This window comes from Haliotis rufescens, unplaced genomic scaffold (genome assembly GCF_023055435.1).
Source record: "Haliotis rufescens isolate VD_foot unplaced genomic scaffold, xgHalRufe1.0.p SCAF_15, whole genome shotgun sequence".
In the NCBI taxonomy this organism is placed as follows: domain Eukaryota; kingdom Metazoa; phylum Mollusca; class Gastropoda; order Lepetellida; family Haliotidae; genus Haliotis; species Haliotis rufescens.
Genome location: NW_025963835.1, coordinates 19,937,049 through 19,954,811, shown reverse-complemented (window position 1 = coordinate 19,954,811; position 17,763 = coordinate 19,937,049). Strand labels below are relative to the sequence as shown.

General features: G+C 40.5%; 3 protein-coding genes across 3 annotated transcripts in view; 2 read left to right on the top strand and 1 right to left on the bottom strand.

Annotated features, from left to right (window-relative positions):
• Positions 1-2,486, bottom strand: part of LOC124135154 — a 39,587-nt gene extending 37,101 nt beyond the window's left edge. Inside the window, exon 1 of the mRNA XM_048395844.1 lies at positions 2,283-2,486. The gene's annotated coding sequence lies outside the window, so the exon portion shown is untranslated. The remainder of the gene's footprint in view (positions 1-2,282) is intronic.
• Positions 2,487-2,557: 71 nt separating this feature from the next.
• LOC124135152 (proprotein convertase subtilisin/kexin type 5-like) lies at positions 2,558-10,350 on the top strand. Its single transcript, XM_046500368.2, has 3 exons — positions 2,558-2,653; positions 6,598-8,776; positions 9,386-10,350. The coding sequence occupies exons 2-3, from the start codon at positions 6,674-6,676 to the stop codon at positions 9,488-9,490; spliced, it is 2,208 nt and encodes a 735-aa protein (XP_046356324.2). The 5' UTR covers positions 2,558-2,653; positions 6,598-6,673; the 3' UTR covers positions 9,491-10,350.
• Positions 10,351-15,330: 4,980 nt separating this feature from the next.
• On the top strand, positions 15,331-16,920 carry LOC124135235. The gene is made up of 2 exons (XM_046500502.2): positions 15,331-15,623; positions 16,611-16,920. Exons 1-2 carry the CDS (start codon positions 15,456-15,458, stop codon positions 16,854-16,856), a joined length of 414 nt encoding a protein of 137 aa, XP_046356458.2. The 5' UTR covers positions 15,331-15,455; the 3' UTR covers positions 16,857-16,920.
• The last annotated feature ends 843 nt before the right edge of the window (positions 16,921-17,763 follow it).

Sequence of the window (17,763 nt, the reverse complement as noted above, 5' to 3'; positions counted from 1 at the left end):
AATGTCTGTAAAACAGAACACAAAAAAACATCTGATAGTTTGCACGTAACAGACACATGGGTGTAGGGTGTCATTCCTATTTTTCACACTTTCATGGAAGGTCGATTACTATCTGTGGACCATTATTTTTGTCAATCTTATTTATTCTGCTTATCATACAGTTGCCATTTAGTTGGTTTCATTCATTGTTTGTGTATGAACTTGCGATGCATTTGGCTGTTGGCATCCTGGAAACTGACTGAAGTCCTTGCCTAACAAAACATGGAAAAGATACCAACACAACCAAACTGTTGACGATCGACCTCGTTCAGGGCATCCCCGGTCAAGGACAAGAGTGTGGCATCGATTTATCCGAAAACGGCAAATCAAATTGCTCAACTTTCATCAGGCTATTTGAGTTTCGTGTCAGACGATTAGAAAACGTCTACATGCCGGACGGCCGCGTGTTGTGCCGCCCCTTACAAGTCGTCAAAGTGCCAACAGACTTCAATGGGGTTGCATAACGTCACTGGTTTTCATGTTTTCAGATGAGTCCCAATTCACTTTGCACTTCCTTGAGGGTTTGGGTGATCCTGGCACAGTCAGACTGGTTAGGCTCATCATCAGCTCAGGGCCCTTACCCCCTACACGCAGCCAAGACAGCGAATGGGACTTCTCCCAGGAAGCGCTGCCTGGTCAAACCCACCAAGTCCTTTTCAGAGAATGTGGAGACTCCCCAACACTGCAGCCTTCTGTATTACCCAGATTGTCAGGAGGGCTGTATTCCTTGTAGCATACCCGGGTACTCTCCCAATGTCAGTCAACAAATTGGGAGTTACCAAACCTAAGGCACCGAGAACAATGGGGAGTTGGACAACTTGGTACTTGGGATGCAAGCGTCACATTTCGAAAGCGAGGGTCCCCATGGTCCCTTGGTATGGTGGCTTAACTTTGGTTGCTTGTGATCTCTAGCCAATTTTTATAATGTATTGTTCTGAATAGTCAAAATTTTATAGTTACTTACTAGTTTTATAGTTATAGCTGTAATACTCTAGTTCTTTTACCGTCCTTTGTTGACAGGTTTTATAGTCTATATTTATGCATTATTCCTGTATAAGTGGATTAAGTCACGACATGGCTGTAATATTGCCGGTGTGACTATAAATCCTAACTCACACACTCACTCACTCAGATTAGGTTTGTTGGCCTGGATACGTCTGGGGCTGTATACGGGCCTATTCCAAAGAATTTTGCACTTATCATTTACCATGTGGCCTCTACATATTCTTTGTCATACCATGGATGGACCTCTGTGTCAAAACCACAAGCATGGCGAAGACAGTCAAACAATGAACGAGCCACATCAACATATCATTTAAGATACTGTGTTTGTGCCAAAGCTAGGCATCCACTGACAATGTGTTGGACAGTCTCATTAAATCCATTGTATAATCTACATATTTTCATTTTGATGCAAAATCACACATTGATGGTTTCGAGTGGCTATTATTATTATTATTATTATTATTATTATTATTATTATTATTATCAAGGATAGCAATAAACCCCTTTTAGACTCTCATGGGCGGTCGGGTAGCCTATTGGTTAAAGCGTTGCTCGTCACGCCGAAGACCCGGGTTTGATTCCCGACATGGGTACAATGTGTGAAGCCCATATCTGGTGGTTCCCCGCCGCGATATTGCTGGACTATTGCTAAAAGCGGCGTAAAAAGCTCACTCACTCTAAGACTCTCAGATACTAGTGTTGAGGGAGTGTCTAGGGTATTGTCCCATGCGTTTGTTTAGCAGGTTCATGTGCCATTCAGCCCAAGTCAGCGCGCGACAGCTGTCTATGGCCAAATTTTGTTCAATGGTATTTTCCTTCTGTATCGGAGTAAGTACTTCCTTATACGGAATGCATTACAATCCCTTGTTCTGCTCTCATCAAGGGTCCAACGACTAATTGCTTCATTGCATAAACACAAGGAACCCTTCCATTACCCAAAAGACCTATCGCCTACTATTTGTTTACTAAATAAAGGCACAAAACCCTTTCCATATCCAAAAGAAATCTCTGTATAAAGCAGAGTCCATGGAACGATTCTGACTATATCATGGGCATGTGTTTATGAACCACTATCAAAAGGTAATGATAGGTGTTCGCGAAAAGGCTACCATCGAATCTATTCATCATGGTCCGCCCTCTTTGTGACGTCTTGCATGTACGTAAATTGAGCAGAAGGAGCCAAGGGGCCGAAGCCTTCAATTTTTATCTACTGTTGTCTACTTAATTAAAGCGATTACCTGGTTATTGTGTTCCATTAAGCACTAGTTGTCAGGGGCGGCTCTCTGCATTCCGGACAACCACGGGATCGATGTTGTGTGCTGCAGGACGTCGGGCCTCGTATCGCAGTCTGTGTTATCGTAGGGCTATGACTGCATGCCTTTGTAATAAAGGCGCAATTCACATACCTGGTCATAGTGTGGCAATACCAATAGCCTGCCCGGTCCACGTCACGTGGTATGAGCTAGCTCGCCCCAACGTGCACATACCCATCCCACCCTGCATCCGGACTCAACTTCCTTACAGCAAGGACGGGTCTACTTTCTTTTGTTTCGTCATACACATTTGAATCAAAGTGTTTCCACGATCTCAGATGCTAATGCTACATAAGGTAGGTGTTGCATGGACTAATACTCGTCTACTACACATTATAGTGAGTGATCGAGTTAAAATTAAACGTCGCATCGGCATTATTTCAGCCATTACCAGCTTAGGTTACTGGTGGCCTCTAGCCCGTGATTTAAAAATGTATGCATGATATTATCATGCTAAAATATGTTTCATGGATTGTTTTTACATATAACTTTTCATAAATGACTCCATCGTAAACATATTAACTTGGTCTCGTCACTATATGGCTGAAATAATGCCGATGCAACGTTCAATTATACCATTTACCACATTATAGCTTACCTGCTTAAGCCAGATAGTGAAGCCAATTACATGAATATACATCTCATGCCTGTCGAAGGTATGTGTGTGTGTGTGTGTGTGTGTGTGTGTGTGTGTGTGTGTGTGTGTGTGTGTGTGTGTGTTGGGGGGGGGGGGGGGGGGGGGGGTTAGGTATTGTAAGAGATGCCCACATAGGACATATTTGGGTAATGTAAAAATAACTCTGTCGACACTCGGATTTGCAGATTACATGAACCTTATTTTCATTCAAGACACACAATCCTTATTTCCTTATTCTCTAAATATTTGTGCTAGATCTGCTCTTCCAAATTATGAAGCATATAAGGTGTGACATGTGACATTTACAATGGTGGGTTAATCCGATTACACTGGGTTATGAGGAAAACGATTTTGTAAATCCGATTACAGTTGGTTATGAGGAAAACGATTTTGTAAATCCGATTACAGTTGGTTATGAGGAAAACGATTTTGTAAAATTGCCTTATCTATCGTCATTGTCGTGTGAGTTTGCAAATTGTTATGCGTTTAATGTGCGTTGCTCGTTCTCCACACAATGGGTCTTAACTCATTTGGTAACGCTCTTGTGGTATGGGCGAACACTTGACATGCCCTTGCATGTATTTGTGACGGATGCAACCGGTGGGGTACGATACGCAAACCTTTTCGCGAACACCTGGTATTATCACTAATTGATTGGGATTAATAAACGCATACTGAGGATATATAATAAAGGGAAAATGTAACTTTGCTTCATACATAAAGTTCAATGAAAATAAACTTATTCTGAAATAATATAATGCATCAATACATACTGATGAAGACATCTGACCCGTGAAGATTCGGGTGAGAATAGGTCTTCAGCAACCCATGCTTACCGTAAAAGGCGACTATGCTTGTCGTAAGAGGCGACTAACGGGATCGAGTGGTCGGGCTCGCTGACTTGGTTGATGCATGTCATCGATCCCAATTGCGTGCGGCGTAAAACAACAAACCAATAAACAAACCATCCTTCCGAGGAAAATGTTATGTGACAGCACGTGATTGAAGAGACGAAGTCCGTTTTGTGTTTGTCTGCCCGTGTTACGCATCATTAAAACAAAAGTATATTCCTGTAAGATTATGTAACAACCCATGTATTAATACTTTTAGCAATCTCTTAAATAGCCAAAATGACTGTATACTCAGAAATTTAGCTAAGTACATGTATGTGGAGGAAGCTCTATTATTACGTACAAAGACTTAATATTGTACCCTTAGTATTGTTTTCAATGTAAATTGCCACAATTGTGTGTTACTATATATAACTGAAATGAACATGGGCCTGTCGTAACCGCTTTCGGGCCTCAAGTGCGACCCTACTATAGTTTCTAAATGTATTGCCGTTCCTGGTCCTCGTGGTCAATTACGCCATGACTGTGCAACTCGCCTGGTGAGCATCGGCTCCGTCAAGGAGTGATTGGTCTAAAGACGCTTACTCCAAGTTGTCCCCATCAGCATTCATACTCTCATAATAAAGAAACGCAACACCAGCTTTATACTCACATAGTTTTACTTACTCTCATCCCATCTTTCAATACAGGACAGGATCAGACCGGCTAGACTCGTGACTAACTGGTGAAAACTTAGAACGATCGGGATTCGACTCGATCGATTGCAATCCATGCTCTCTTCTCCTAATGTGTAAAGTATCATTTTATAGTGTTCGGGCCTGCCTGGCCTGTCTTTGTCACATGTCACAATACCTCATTTTGATTCGTTAAAAGTTAGCTCTGACCATGAACTCATGTGTGTCGTAATCGGAAAAATACAGAAGCCTAAGTACCAGATTGTTCAACTCTCTATTGATCTTGTGACTTGCCCCGGATGCTCTAAATGTATATCTTGAAAATCTCTTCTTGTTTCATTAACTAACCAGTCCAATGATAAATATGAAATGTCAAGAATACACTTGTGATAAATATGAAATGGCTTTTATCTATTGATTCCTATCGAACTAACAGTTCTCTGTCACAAACTATATCTAATGCAACTCCTCATTGCAAGCTATAACGGTTTTATTTGTTACCATTTTCTAATGTTTTTGAGATGCATTTTTAACCTTGAAACAGGCCTATGGCCTCCCATACATGAATAAACATATATATATATATATATATATATATATATATATTCAATGCGATGGGTTGCTGAAGACCAATTCCACCCCGGTTCTTCAGGGGTCGCCAGATGGCACTACGGGAGCGGGTGCGTGTTGGCCTCCAAATGGTTATGACGTGATTTTTGTTAAATCAAAGTACACTAACTGAAAACCTAAGTTCCTGCGTTGACCTCATAGTCAGGTTGGAATACTTTTCTCCACACTTTGTATATTTGAACCCCATTTCCATTTTTGTCTGTTTGTTTGTTGTTTAACGCCGCACTCAGCAATATTCTAGCTATATGACGGCGGTCTGTAAATAATCAAGAAAATCTAGTGCTTGACATCATGAGCATCGATCAACCCAATTGGGATACGATGACATGCATCATCAACCAAGTCAGCGACCCCGACCAACCGATCCCGTTCGTTGCCTTGTACGACAAGCAAAGTTATGTCTTGGTGGGTCGCTATTCTTCTGTAACGATGTAAGACGATTCACGGCAACGCCTCGTCCCTAAACCGCATCGCCTGCGTGGCCCACGTCACGTGGTATAATTCAGCTGACACACGCCAAGGACGGATACTCTCTGTTTCGTTTTCATTTCACAAAACTAAGTCAGCATTCATTTCCTCAATGTCCTCAATTCTACACAAGGAAATAAAGTTGTTAGAAACAGCATATGTTTTAAGGTCAATGTTTCAAAACATAACTATTCCTCATAAAGGTGACGCTGAATGGGTTTTTTTCACATAAAGCATGTTCTGAGAACAGTTTGCTTTTTTTAGCAGAAATTATTTGTGTTAATTTGTTTCGGGAAAAAAATATATTTCAAACACAAATCCACAAACTATCACATAATATGTGTCCCTAACACGCAAATAGTCTGAGTAGCCAATGGTTACAATGTGATTAAGTGATATACCTATCAGACTATGCAATTCTTAATTTTGTTGTTATATGTATTTCTGGTATTTCCTTTGCTTTATTGAACAATCGTCTCGTGCCATATAACGTTTGGAAGCAATCAGATCAACTGTTTAATATCAGTATACAACATAATGAAAAGACCCGTGAAGATCCGGGGTAGAATAGATCTTCAGCTACCCATGTTTGCCGTAAAAGGCGACTATGCTTGTCGTAAGAGGCGACTAACGGGATCGGGTGGTCAGACTCGCTGACTTGGTTAAAGCATGTCACCGATCCCAATTGCGTGGATCGATGCTCATCATATCAATCACTGAATTGTTTGGTCCAGATTCGATTATTTACAGACCGCCGTCATATAGCTGGAATATTGCTGAGTGCAGCGTAAAGTAACAACCAACATAATGCAAACTGTATTTTTGCATACATGATTTGCTATCTTAGTAAACTGAATGGGCCCGTTGGTGTATGGCTGATATATTAAAGATTAGACTATTTAATGTCACTCATATACCAAAAGATACATCATGTAGACATTCCTTGTCAAATTTAAAATAATTTATCCTCTTTTTTTCAGAGAGCAACACCTGGATGTTTGAATCACAAGAAGACTAGTGTGTCTGAGTTGCTCCTCCATTAAAACAGATGTAAAGATGTTGTCCATTTTGGTATTGTGTGTGCTGTTGTCCGGTTGTGGGGTAGGTGCAAAACCTTGCCCCCCAACAGAACCTCTGTCGCTTGGTACGAGTTGGTGTACTACTGTACATAGATGTCGAATGCAATCGCGTTTGGTGTATGGAAACACATGCATTGATCCTTGCCTCCCAACATCGCTACAGACGTGGACAGATTCTAAGGTCATGTGTCTTAGTGCACAGGATTGTCGAGAAAGCTCGCGTGTGGTGTATGGGAAAACATGCGTACATTCCTGTCCCCCCGGGACGCTTTACCAACAGGACACTTCCACATGCTACAACACGTGTCCGGCACATACGATCATGGTAGGATCGCGTTGCCTCAATGGGACATACTGTGTGTCCCATAACAACCAGGTCCTGTTTAATGCCACCTGTGTGCCGTCCTGTCCTTCCTCCATGCCTTTCAAGACAAATGGGACTTGTTGTAAGGCATGCCCAGTTGATACTGTTATGAACGGGTCCGATTGTTTGTCACCGTCAGACTGTATAGAGAGGGGATATTTCATAGACAACATGACATGTGTTAAAGTTTGTCCTCCTGACAAGCAGTCTATCCTACAAGGTGTCTGTCTTTCCTCATGTCCACCTGACAAATCTGTCACGGTAAATGGAAACCAGTGTCTATCAAAACAGGAGTGTACTCGCAGGCTGGGTCAATTCATATACAACAATACTTGTGTTCCTGTCTGTCCAGCTGCAGCTATGTTCAGTGACCAGGGATCATGTACAACACTTTGTCCGACTGGGAAATGTGTTCTTGGGACTGAATGCATTTCTGACTTTGCTGGCCGAAATATGGTCAGTTTCCGAAATGAATGTATTGCCACCTGCCCTCCTGAAGCTCCTTATGCAGTAGATAGCATCTGCTACTCGACATGCCCTCCTAACACTGTGTTGAATGATGAAACATGCATAGGTTTGCAACAATGCACAGGTGCACATATCTACCTTTTTAAAGTCATCTTCAACAATACCTGTGTTGATGCCTGTCCACAAGCTGCACCTTTAAACCATCACGGAACGTGTGTTACAATTTGTCCAGATGAAACTGTAGTCGCTGACATGCAGTGTGTTGATCCTTCTACTTGTATAATGACCCATAGGTTTATAGCCAACAGAACATGTGTGTCCGAGTGTAATGGCCTAGCACCCTACGTAGCCAATGGCCTCTGCCAGCCTGCCTGCCCAGATGACTTTATTGTTACAGCCCCAGGGAAATTCGAGTGCATTGGCGAATCCGAATGTATAGAGATGAAGAAAATGGTATCTAACAGAACATGTGCAACAGCATGTCCAGAAGAAGCTCCATACAACAGGTCAAGCCACTGCTACCAAACGTGCCCACAGGAAACTGTTGGTTTGCCTGATATGAACTGTGTAAGTTATCAAGAGTGCAAGGGGCAAGGGATGTTTTTTCATGAATCCAAATGTCTTCATGATTGTCCATCAACGTTTAAGTTTAAATTACACAACACATGCATCTTGGAATGTCCTTCAAACACAAGCGTATTCCCAGACAACAAATGTGTTTCTATATCCGACTGCTCAACGATAACAGACGCAGTCAAATACAATGGATCATGTTTGCCACATTGTCCTCCTCATGTCCCATATAAACATTCCGGAAACTGTCTGTCGCAGTGTCCGTCAGGGTTCTTCGCAAAAGGTTTTGACTGCCTAGAAAATGACAAGTGCTCAAATGTCTTATACAACGGATCATGCTTATCATCTTGCCCCCAAGAGGCACCAAACAGAAAGGACAGCAATTGTTACGCCATTTGTCCACCGGACACCTACATTTATCAGGAAAAATGCATTGATCAATATGATTGTCAGGAGAAAAAGTTCTACATCGCCGGTGGTAGTTGCGTGTCAACATGCCCACCTGGTAGTGCAGGTTTCACAGATTACGTCTGTCACCCCTTGATATACGTGTATAGCGCAATTCAAGTTACGCCATTTCTGATGTTGACGGTGCTGATGTGTCTGTTCTTCATGGTTTATAATCCTAAGAAATCAAGGGAAATGAATGCACCGCAAAAAGTTCAAAGAGAACAGGTAAGTATAAATGTTAGCTCCACTTCCATCGATAAACCTGTATATTGAATGTAAAGCAAGTGTAGTGTTTATGTAAGATATAAGGATAAGGAGTAACAGATGAACTCTGGTCAGCCTTAAAATATACATGGATATATGTATGTGCATTATGTGTCATTGCTTTTTGCTCATGATATTAACCACCGGGTTGGCCTGACCACGAACTGACTGAGAATAATAACATAATCTGATGTATGTATATAGATATAGATGTCGATAAATATGGATATATAGATAAATATGCATATGCGTCAGTCTTGTTTTCTTTGTTTTGTGTTTCTTTGTTTTTGTTTTTTGTTGTTGTTTTGTTTGTTTGTTTGTTTTGTGTGTGTGTGTGTGCGCGCGTGTGTGTGCGTGCGTGCGTGCGTGTGTGTGTGTGTGTGTGTGTGTGTGTGTGTGTGTGTGTGTGTGTGTGTGTGTGATATATACATTGGTTAATACATTGTGAAACTCAATTCTGAAATTTACGTCCTCCCTACGATGTACATTAATGTTGTACATCTGATGTTTTCGTTTCTGTGTCAGACCTTTTGTAGTTGTGTAAACGTGTTGCACAATTTATCATTGCAGCTCACAGAGTGTGATATGCTGGAGTTAGTGACGTTTGACAATCTCGCCGGACAACAGCAAGACCGCGCTGAACTTCCGGATGAAGAAAACATGGTAGTCAATTAGGATAGATGAAGAGCTGCTGTCATTGCAAGAACAGCGAAGTTCTTCTCAGAAAGCAACTGCTTTGAGTCACAATGGAGACATCCATGAAGTTCCGAACTGTTTCAATAACGGGATTATCCATCCACGAAGAGACCATGACGATGTACTGTTGTTACAAGTAACATCAGAAGACGAATCTTTGATCCAGCACAGAGATGATGCTTTTGTGTTTGGTGATGGAACAAACTGAATTGACCAGAATGAAGAAAGTGAAAATGATTGGTTGGTGGCTATCTCCATTGGCTTTTCAGCCAATGGTTACCAGTTTACATTAATCTGCTCTGAATAGGTGTATTTTCTGTATTTTGGTTGCTGTCCTGAATTTGTAATTGGGTGCTATTATCTTACTTTCTTACTAAGAATTAACTTTTTGTAACAACGCCTGTTTGTTTATTTCCTTGCTTGTTTCTTTGTTCTATATGGTTATTGTCTTCAGTTGGCTTGTTGTTATCATATTTCTTTTAATTGCACATAAGTTGCTTTCTTGGACATGATTTGACCCATGTATTTATAGTTGTATATATCTAAAGTATATATGGTATGGCTAAAGCTTTTGCTTACACGATGTAAGATCAGGTAACAAAGAAATATTTTAAAATTAATTTCATCTCAGGATAAGGGACTGTCATAAGCTGTCACAATTTTCAGTTATTCACAATTGTCCATTTTTGGATGTATATCCAGTTATAAAAAAGTTTATAGAATTTACGTGGTATATATTTGCATCTCAAATAAACCCGTGAAGATCCGGGTGAGAATAGGTCTTCAGCAACCCATACATGCCGTAACAGGCGACTATGCTTGTCGTAAGAGGCGACTAACGGGATCGGGTGGTCAGGCTCGCTCACTTGGTTGATGCATATCATCGATCCCAATTGCGTGGAACGATGCTCAGGATGTTAATCACTGGATTGTCTGGTCCAGACTCGATTATTTACAGACATATAGCTGGAATATTGCTGAGTTCGGCGTTAAACAACAAACAAACAAACAAACAAACAAACAGCATCTCAAATTGTGGCACCGGTTACAAATTATTACAAAAGGATACTCATCTTCTACATGGGCCTGATTACCTTTGATGTTTCAGCTCTTTTCTGTATCTCCAAGTCTTAATTATACTTAAAAATTCTGCTATTGCAGAATAATTTCACATTCTATTATAATCCCGTCTATTATAACCAAATGACTCCCCGGGCTCAAATATGACTCCACTTGCTATTTCAAATGTCTATGTTTCATTGTATTTTCGGGTATGTTTGTGTATCAATTAATAGATTTATTGGAGGCGCGTGTGGTTGGTGGCGTGGGATGTCCATGTTGCCAACGCCTCATGTTGTTGCGCCGCTTTCTCAGACATTATGTAACCTGAAACGCCCTGGCTATGTGGATCCGTGTAACTTCATATTTATTTGTTCATTCTTTACAAACTTACGAAAAAAGCGAATATTTTAACACCAGAACTGTCTCATTTGGGACTGATGAAATCTATGTGCTGGCAATTCAAAGAAACGTGCTTATGTCTGAAATGAACTGTTGAGTAAGAATTTGTATACAAAACTTGAACCAGTTATGTTTTTTGTATGTATTTTTAATGTTTATGATTTTTATATATATATATTATTCCTACATGGAAATGATGTAATTATATATGGTACCTTTCTTAGCGCGTGTGTACATGTTGGGTCGATACTGTGCGGTAAAAGTGCATGTTCCCTTCAAACAATTACATGCAGACAAATATTTTGTACATAACAATTGTATAAACGCATCTTATTATATTCATGCGTCGAAGCTTACCCCTGATATAATTTTTATAACAAAGTTACTTTTATCCTAACTATTTGAGAGATATGACACTTATTTTTATTGAGTGGTTTGGGCCTAGCAGAGGGGCGTGATCTGAGCCGTGAGTGCTTTGATTGGTTGGATTGTTTGTTGTTTAACGCCGCACTCAGCAATATTCCAGCTATATGACGGCGGTCTGTAAATAATCGAGTCTGGACCAGACAATCCAGTGAATGACATCATGCATTTAGGATCGATGACCTGCTTCAACCAAGTCAGCGAGTCTGACCATCCGATCCCGTTAGTCGGCTCTAACGACAAGCATAGTAGCCTTTTACGGCAAGCATGGGTTGCTGAAGACCTATAGAGTGCTTTGAACCGAAGCTGAAATCACTCCGGAGTGAATTTGTATGGGGTTGATTTGAGCCTGCTACACTGGACGAGTGGGTCTATCTAGTGTATATCTATTCTATATACATCTTGTGTGTGTGTGTGTGTGTGTGTGTGTGTGTGTGTGTGTGTGTGTGTGTGTGTGTGTACATTGATCTATCGCAATTAACAATGCTTTTATGGAGTGGGTCACATAAGTGAGCCACTTTTTTTCCATTTTTTTTTTACTTTTTACTCAATAAAATATGTTTAAACTTCTGTTCTCTTTTTACCCAGTTTACCCAAATTTTGTCTAAATGGAATGGAATGAAATGACACCACTTATGGAGAGTGCGACTGAGGACATAACTAGTGGGGAGTATCGTCACACACGGGAATATTCTTTCTTGTAACATTACAACAGCTCTCGTCTATGTCAACCGATCTCCATCTGGGACATCATAAGTTTGATTGATAACTCGAAAATGATTGTGCAGGAGATATCTCAATATTTTATTTACATCTCTGACGATGTTGATACCTCAACACCCGCCATCACATATTAGCGTAGCACATACATAAATACACTGCACATTGGTGTATAGCTGCAGGGGTTCTGCCATGTCCACCGCTTAGACGGTCTATTTGCAGAGGTTCCCTGCATGCTCTCTCCGTCTTTCCAACCTCTCCTTTATGTAACAATATGTTATAAGTATAAGCATTATCACGAGGGGTATATGCGGTTTTATGTGTCAAGCTTTAGATTTCATGACACGAGTCGGAGGCTGCATAAAACCACTTATATCCAGAGCGATACAACGACAACGAATTGATCTTGCCCACATGTGTCAATCTGCCATTGTAAGATATTTAAAACAAATTGAAAATTGATAGAAAATATCTGTTGAGCTGAGGTTAACTTGTGTCATTGACTCGTAAGAAACGTGCAGCGTTTTGATTCGTTGCGGGGTATGAGTGTTTAATTCTCTCGCTCAGAAATCCACGTGCAGCCTGTTTTCTTAGTGGCGGGGTATTAATGATTTATTCTCCCGCGCAGAAATCCACATGCAGCTTGTTGTCTCCGTGGCTGGATATAAGGGATATATTCTCCCGCTCAGAAATGTATTTCCCTCCCAATTTTTTATCAAGATGACGTGAACCAGTCAGATCTGAACATTCTGAAATGGAGCTAAGATAAGCTCGGTTGATCCATTCCTAAGCTTTCATGGGCCACACAAAATAGTTCATGTCACTAGTAACTGGTACAGATACATGAACAGACACAACAACCACATGTGCAAAACGTGAGGTGACGTGAAATAGGGTTTAGCGTCGCGTACATTCACATATCATTCTTCTTGTGAGTGAGTGTGTGTGGTTGTACGCCGCTTTTAGCAATATTCCAGCAATATTCCAGCCGGGGATGGAACTCACCTTTCTTGGTATGCCGCGGCCGGGAATCGAACTCACGACCTTCAACCAGGCTCTACCAGTAGACCACGGAGGCGTTCGAAATGTATCACAGATTTTTTTAATGAACATAGACAATTTTCAGAGCCTTGGTTTTTCTGGACAGATCTGATAGGATGTCTTTTCCATGATAATATTAAATTGATACTTTCACTTAATTATTGTACGAGAAGACCCAATACATCTGACTCGGTGACCGGGTTGATTGTGTTTCATCGCAACCTGATGGCGTGGATCGTTGCTCAGAATATCAATCACTGGTTTGTCTGGTCCATACTCAATAATTTATAATGACCATTTCATACAGATGGAATATTGCTCAGTGTTTCGTTAAATTACCCACAAACAAAACTACATGGACGAAATTACAAGTATTTAAAACTGTTTAATGCTTCCAGATAAAACAACAACAAACAAACAAACCATTCTAACTGTAACATAAATGAAAGCGGCAAAACTATTTCCATAATCATAAGAAGTTCATTGTAGAATTCCGACTATATCAAAAGCATGCGTTTATGAAGCACTTTCGGGTAGTGATGAGTCCATCCGCACTCAGCAATATCCCAGCTATATGACGGCGGTCTGTAAATAATCGAGTCTGGGCCAGACAATCCAGTGATTGACATCATGCAATTGGGATCGATGACATGCATAAACCAAGTCAGCGAGCCTGACTACCCGATCCCGTTAGTCGCCTCCTACGACAAGCATAGTCGCCTTTTACGGCAAGCATGGGTAGCTGAAGACCTTTTCTACCCCGGATCTTCACGGGTCGACTATTGCTAGGACATGGTATAAACATGACCTTTTCGAATAACCTTGACCTTAACATACAAGAGAGGTCGCCCAAATTCTAACCAATCAGAGTATGTGGATTAGTAATTGACATGGAATGATCTGGATCCTCAATTTACCTCAAGACCACTTTTTGTTTGCAAATATGAATTATCCAGTATGACAATACTTTCTGAATCGAACTGTTCAGTTCATTTCATGAATGACATTTTAAGTGGCGCTGACGCTTGGCACAACCATAAGATACAACATGTGTTGATTTAGATATTTATACTCTAACCGCACATAAAAGATAGCTACGCGATAAATCGCAAAGGACAATGAAGAACGAAGCGTGGTTTATTTCACGATAAAACATTATTCTATCATACAGGTAATCGAAGTGAGGGTTGTGAGTATATGCGGGACAAACTAAGGTTGTCATAAAATGGACTTGTTCGACATTGCCGAGGTCGGATTCTTTTGAGGAAGTCATCGTTATTTAAAAACGGGTAAATCTGTTGTACAATGTATCGTCATCCTTAAAGAACTGTCAATAATGTGGATATATCATATAAGAAATAAACGACTCGTGGGCGTTGTTTATCTTACAATAAAACACTGAAGACAGATAAACCATGAGGGGCGCAGCCCCGAGTGGTTTTATTCTCCCTGCAGTGTTTTATTGTACCATAAACAACGGGCACGGGTCGTTTATTTCGTAATTGCATTACTCCACATACACTTACATATTCTAACCTCATCTCACCTGGTATCATTACTATTTGATGAAACAAGCTCACGATATAGTCGTGAGCCGTACAATCGACTCTGCTTTTGGCAGAGATTTCTTATAAATATGGAAAGGGTTTTGTCGCTTTTATTTTTTAGAAAATGCTTGGATTTCGTATACAGTAGAATTTGAGCAATGTCTCAAAATGTCCCCTTGTGACATTGGCCTATATAAACACGATGGGAAATGCTTCTCCGCTTGTTAACCGGGAATGTTAAGAAATGAATTTGGCTGTGTAATAAATTGTAATGGCGGTGTCATCTACAATGGTTCATGCTTACCATCATGCCCTCAGCATGCCCCATATAAACACGATGGGAAATGCTTCTCCTCTTGTCCACCGGGAATGTTAAGAAAGGAATTTGACTGTGTAATTAATTGTAATTGCGGTGTTCGTGTTTACTATCATGCCCTCAGAATGCTCCATATAAACATAATCGCCAGTGCCTCTCTAAATGCCCAACAGATTTGATCAGAAAAGGGTCTGAATGTGTCAACGAACTCTTGTGTTTGACCGGTGTTGTGTACAAGGGAGTATGCCTGTCAGTCTGTCCTGATGAGGCACCATACATGTACAAGTTTTTATTCCAAGGTACATGCCATTCCGTGTGCCCAAGAGACACAGTTTTGAATGGCTCTGTGTGTATACTTGAACTTTTATGCTATGCAAAGGAGAATGTATTTATCTACAATGGCAGCTGTGTCACAGAATGCCCACCTGGAAGTGCAATGTTCGTCAATCAAGTGTGCTACAATCTCGTAATCGACCACTGTGCCATCAAAGTGATACCTCCTTTGTTCTTGGTGGTGCTGGCTTTACTCGTCCTCTTGGTCTATAATCCTTCAAAGTCGAGGCGAATGAATGAACCACAGATGCCCCTACTTGACGCCGATAAAGTAAGTCTAAATAAGTGTGATTGAATATCATCTTCATACAGCGATCACAATGTATTTTCACAATTGTATGCCGACACTGTCTGCGTTAGTTCAGATCCTTGTTTGAGTTAAAAGAGGGCAAAAGTGTCATGTGTGGCTTGTATAAAAATTATCTCTATGTAGCAATGTAGGTGAGCAAATCTGAAAACAGTTACTATAACGGAACACTTTCGTTCACATCTGACCCCAATACCTTTAGCTCAAGGATATCATTGGTATATGCATGCGTGAGTGAGTGACCTGAGTGTAACGCCGCTTTCAACAATTATGTCACTTTTATCACGACGTGTCAGATTCATGTGTGGGGAAAGCCTTAGGTGTTGCAGATCTGAGGCTTTTTTTGATAAGACCCACGAGTACGGGTAAAGTGATGACAAACGCTTGTTTAAAGCATGGTCCAAAATTAGGAAGAGAGGCTCTGTATATACTTCATATACCTACTAATTAGTAGATATATGCAACAATCGAATAAAGTAAACAATATATCTCTCCCGCCAAACTGAATAATTTGATTTGATTTACTAGGAGTAATCGTGACCCTTGGATCCCAAAGTCTTAGGAAATCTGACATGAGACTTTGGTTGATCAGGTAAGGAGTACAATAGATCGAGTTATTTTGGCATATCGTTGGTTGTTTGTTGTCTTTCATCACACTTAGCAAATAGTCCATCATAATGACGGCGTCTTTTAAGTAATTGACCAGACAATCCAGTTACTTTGAACAACGCCCCTTGCCGTCAGGTACGATGCCACGCAATGAACCATGTAACAGGGGCACACAATTTGTTGCCTCGTACTAGCATAGGTTGCTTGGGACCATTTCTAAGCGCATCAGAGTATATGGTACTCACAGATATTTTTGACAATTCTCTAAATGTGTTCAGCTTTCATTTCAAAGGATAGTGTGTATTTAAACCAGTTGGTAATTCATTTTTCTTAACGTTGCAGGAGTTGGATATCGAAGAGAAAAAGAAAGACGTGTTCTGCGTCAATATACCAGCACAAGAACCAGACACAACACATAAATATCACGACCAAGGAGCAGCAGCAGGTGTCGAAGACACACTGGCAATGGTGGAAATACACAACGTCTCACAGAACAAGTTTGTTCAAGACAGAAGTTACATGGACGACTCTGGTATGGCAGATACTGTGTCAATGGCGTCCGCAACTACATCGACAACGACACTCTGATTCAACACATGGGACTTGCCCAGAGCCGGTGAAGGTTAGCTGATTGAAGAAATAACATCTTCAGTTTTCATGTACATAATATTGTATGTGTGTGCAAATTATCATTTTGTAGTAACGATCCTATAAATAACACGTCCCATTTTAATTCTGGAAACCCAAAAGTCCAGAAACTCTACGGTCTTTGCCCAGTCTCGGTTAAAGGTATTTACAAAATTAAACATGCTGTTTTCATGGGAACATACCAAGGAAGAAAAAATTAAAAAATAATTGTTCAAAAACTCAATATTTAGACTATGTCCCCATATGTGTTATGTGTGTGTGGCCCATAGGCCTGCCCATTGGCGAAGTCTGGCCCATGGGTAGGCCCATGGGCGAGAATATGTTCCTTTACTTAAAACACATGTTTTTGTTTCGCAAATACATTAAATGTATTCATTCAAGTATCATGACACAAAATTTAACTCATTTTAACTTAATTCAACGATTTTATAGCGATATTGCAATATTTCCCCCATGGGCGAGAAAAAGGTTTGGCCCATGGGCGAGAATATGTTCCTTTACTTAAAACTCATGTTTTTGTTTCGCAAATACATTTAATGTATTCATTCAAGATCATGACACAAAATTTTACTCATTTTAATTTAATTCAACGATTTTATAGCGATATTGAAATATTTCGCCCATGGGCGAGAAAAAGGTTTGGCCCATGGGCAGGCCCATGGGCGAGAATGTGTTCCTTCACTCAAAACTCATGTTTTTGTTTCGCAAATACATTAAATGTATTTATTCAAGTATCATGACACCAAATTTAAATCATTTTAACTTAATTCAACGATTTTATAGCGATATTGAAATATTTCGCCAATGGCCGAGAAAAGGGTTTTGCCCATGGGCGAGAATATTTTCC

What these genes read in the sequence shown, in the direction of transcription:
- LOC124135152 (XM_046500368.2), top strand. Translation starts at nt 6,674, where the DNA reads ATGTTGTCCATTTTGGTATTGTGTGTGCTGTTGTCCGGTTGTGGGGTA. An exon ending in AAAAAGTTCAAAGAGAACAG is followed by an intron (nt 8,777 to 9,385) that starts GTAAGTATAAAT and finishes TTATCATTGCAG; the next exon opens with CTCACAGAGTGTGATATGCT.
- LOC124135235 (XM_046500502.2), top strand. Translation starts at nt 15,456, where the DNA reads ATGTTCGTCAATCAAGTGTGCTACAATCTCGTAATCGACCACTGTGCC. An exon ending in CCCTACTTGACGCCGATAAA is followed by an intron (nt 15,624 to 16,610) that starts GTAAGTCTAAAT and finishes TTAACGTTGCAG; the next exon opens with GAGTTGGATATCGAAGAGAA.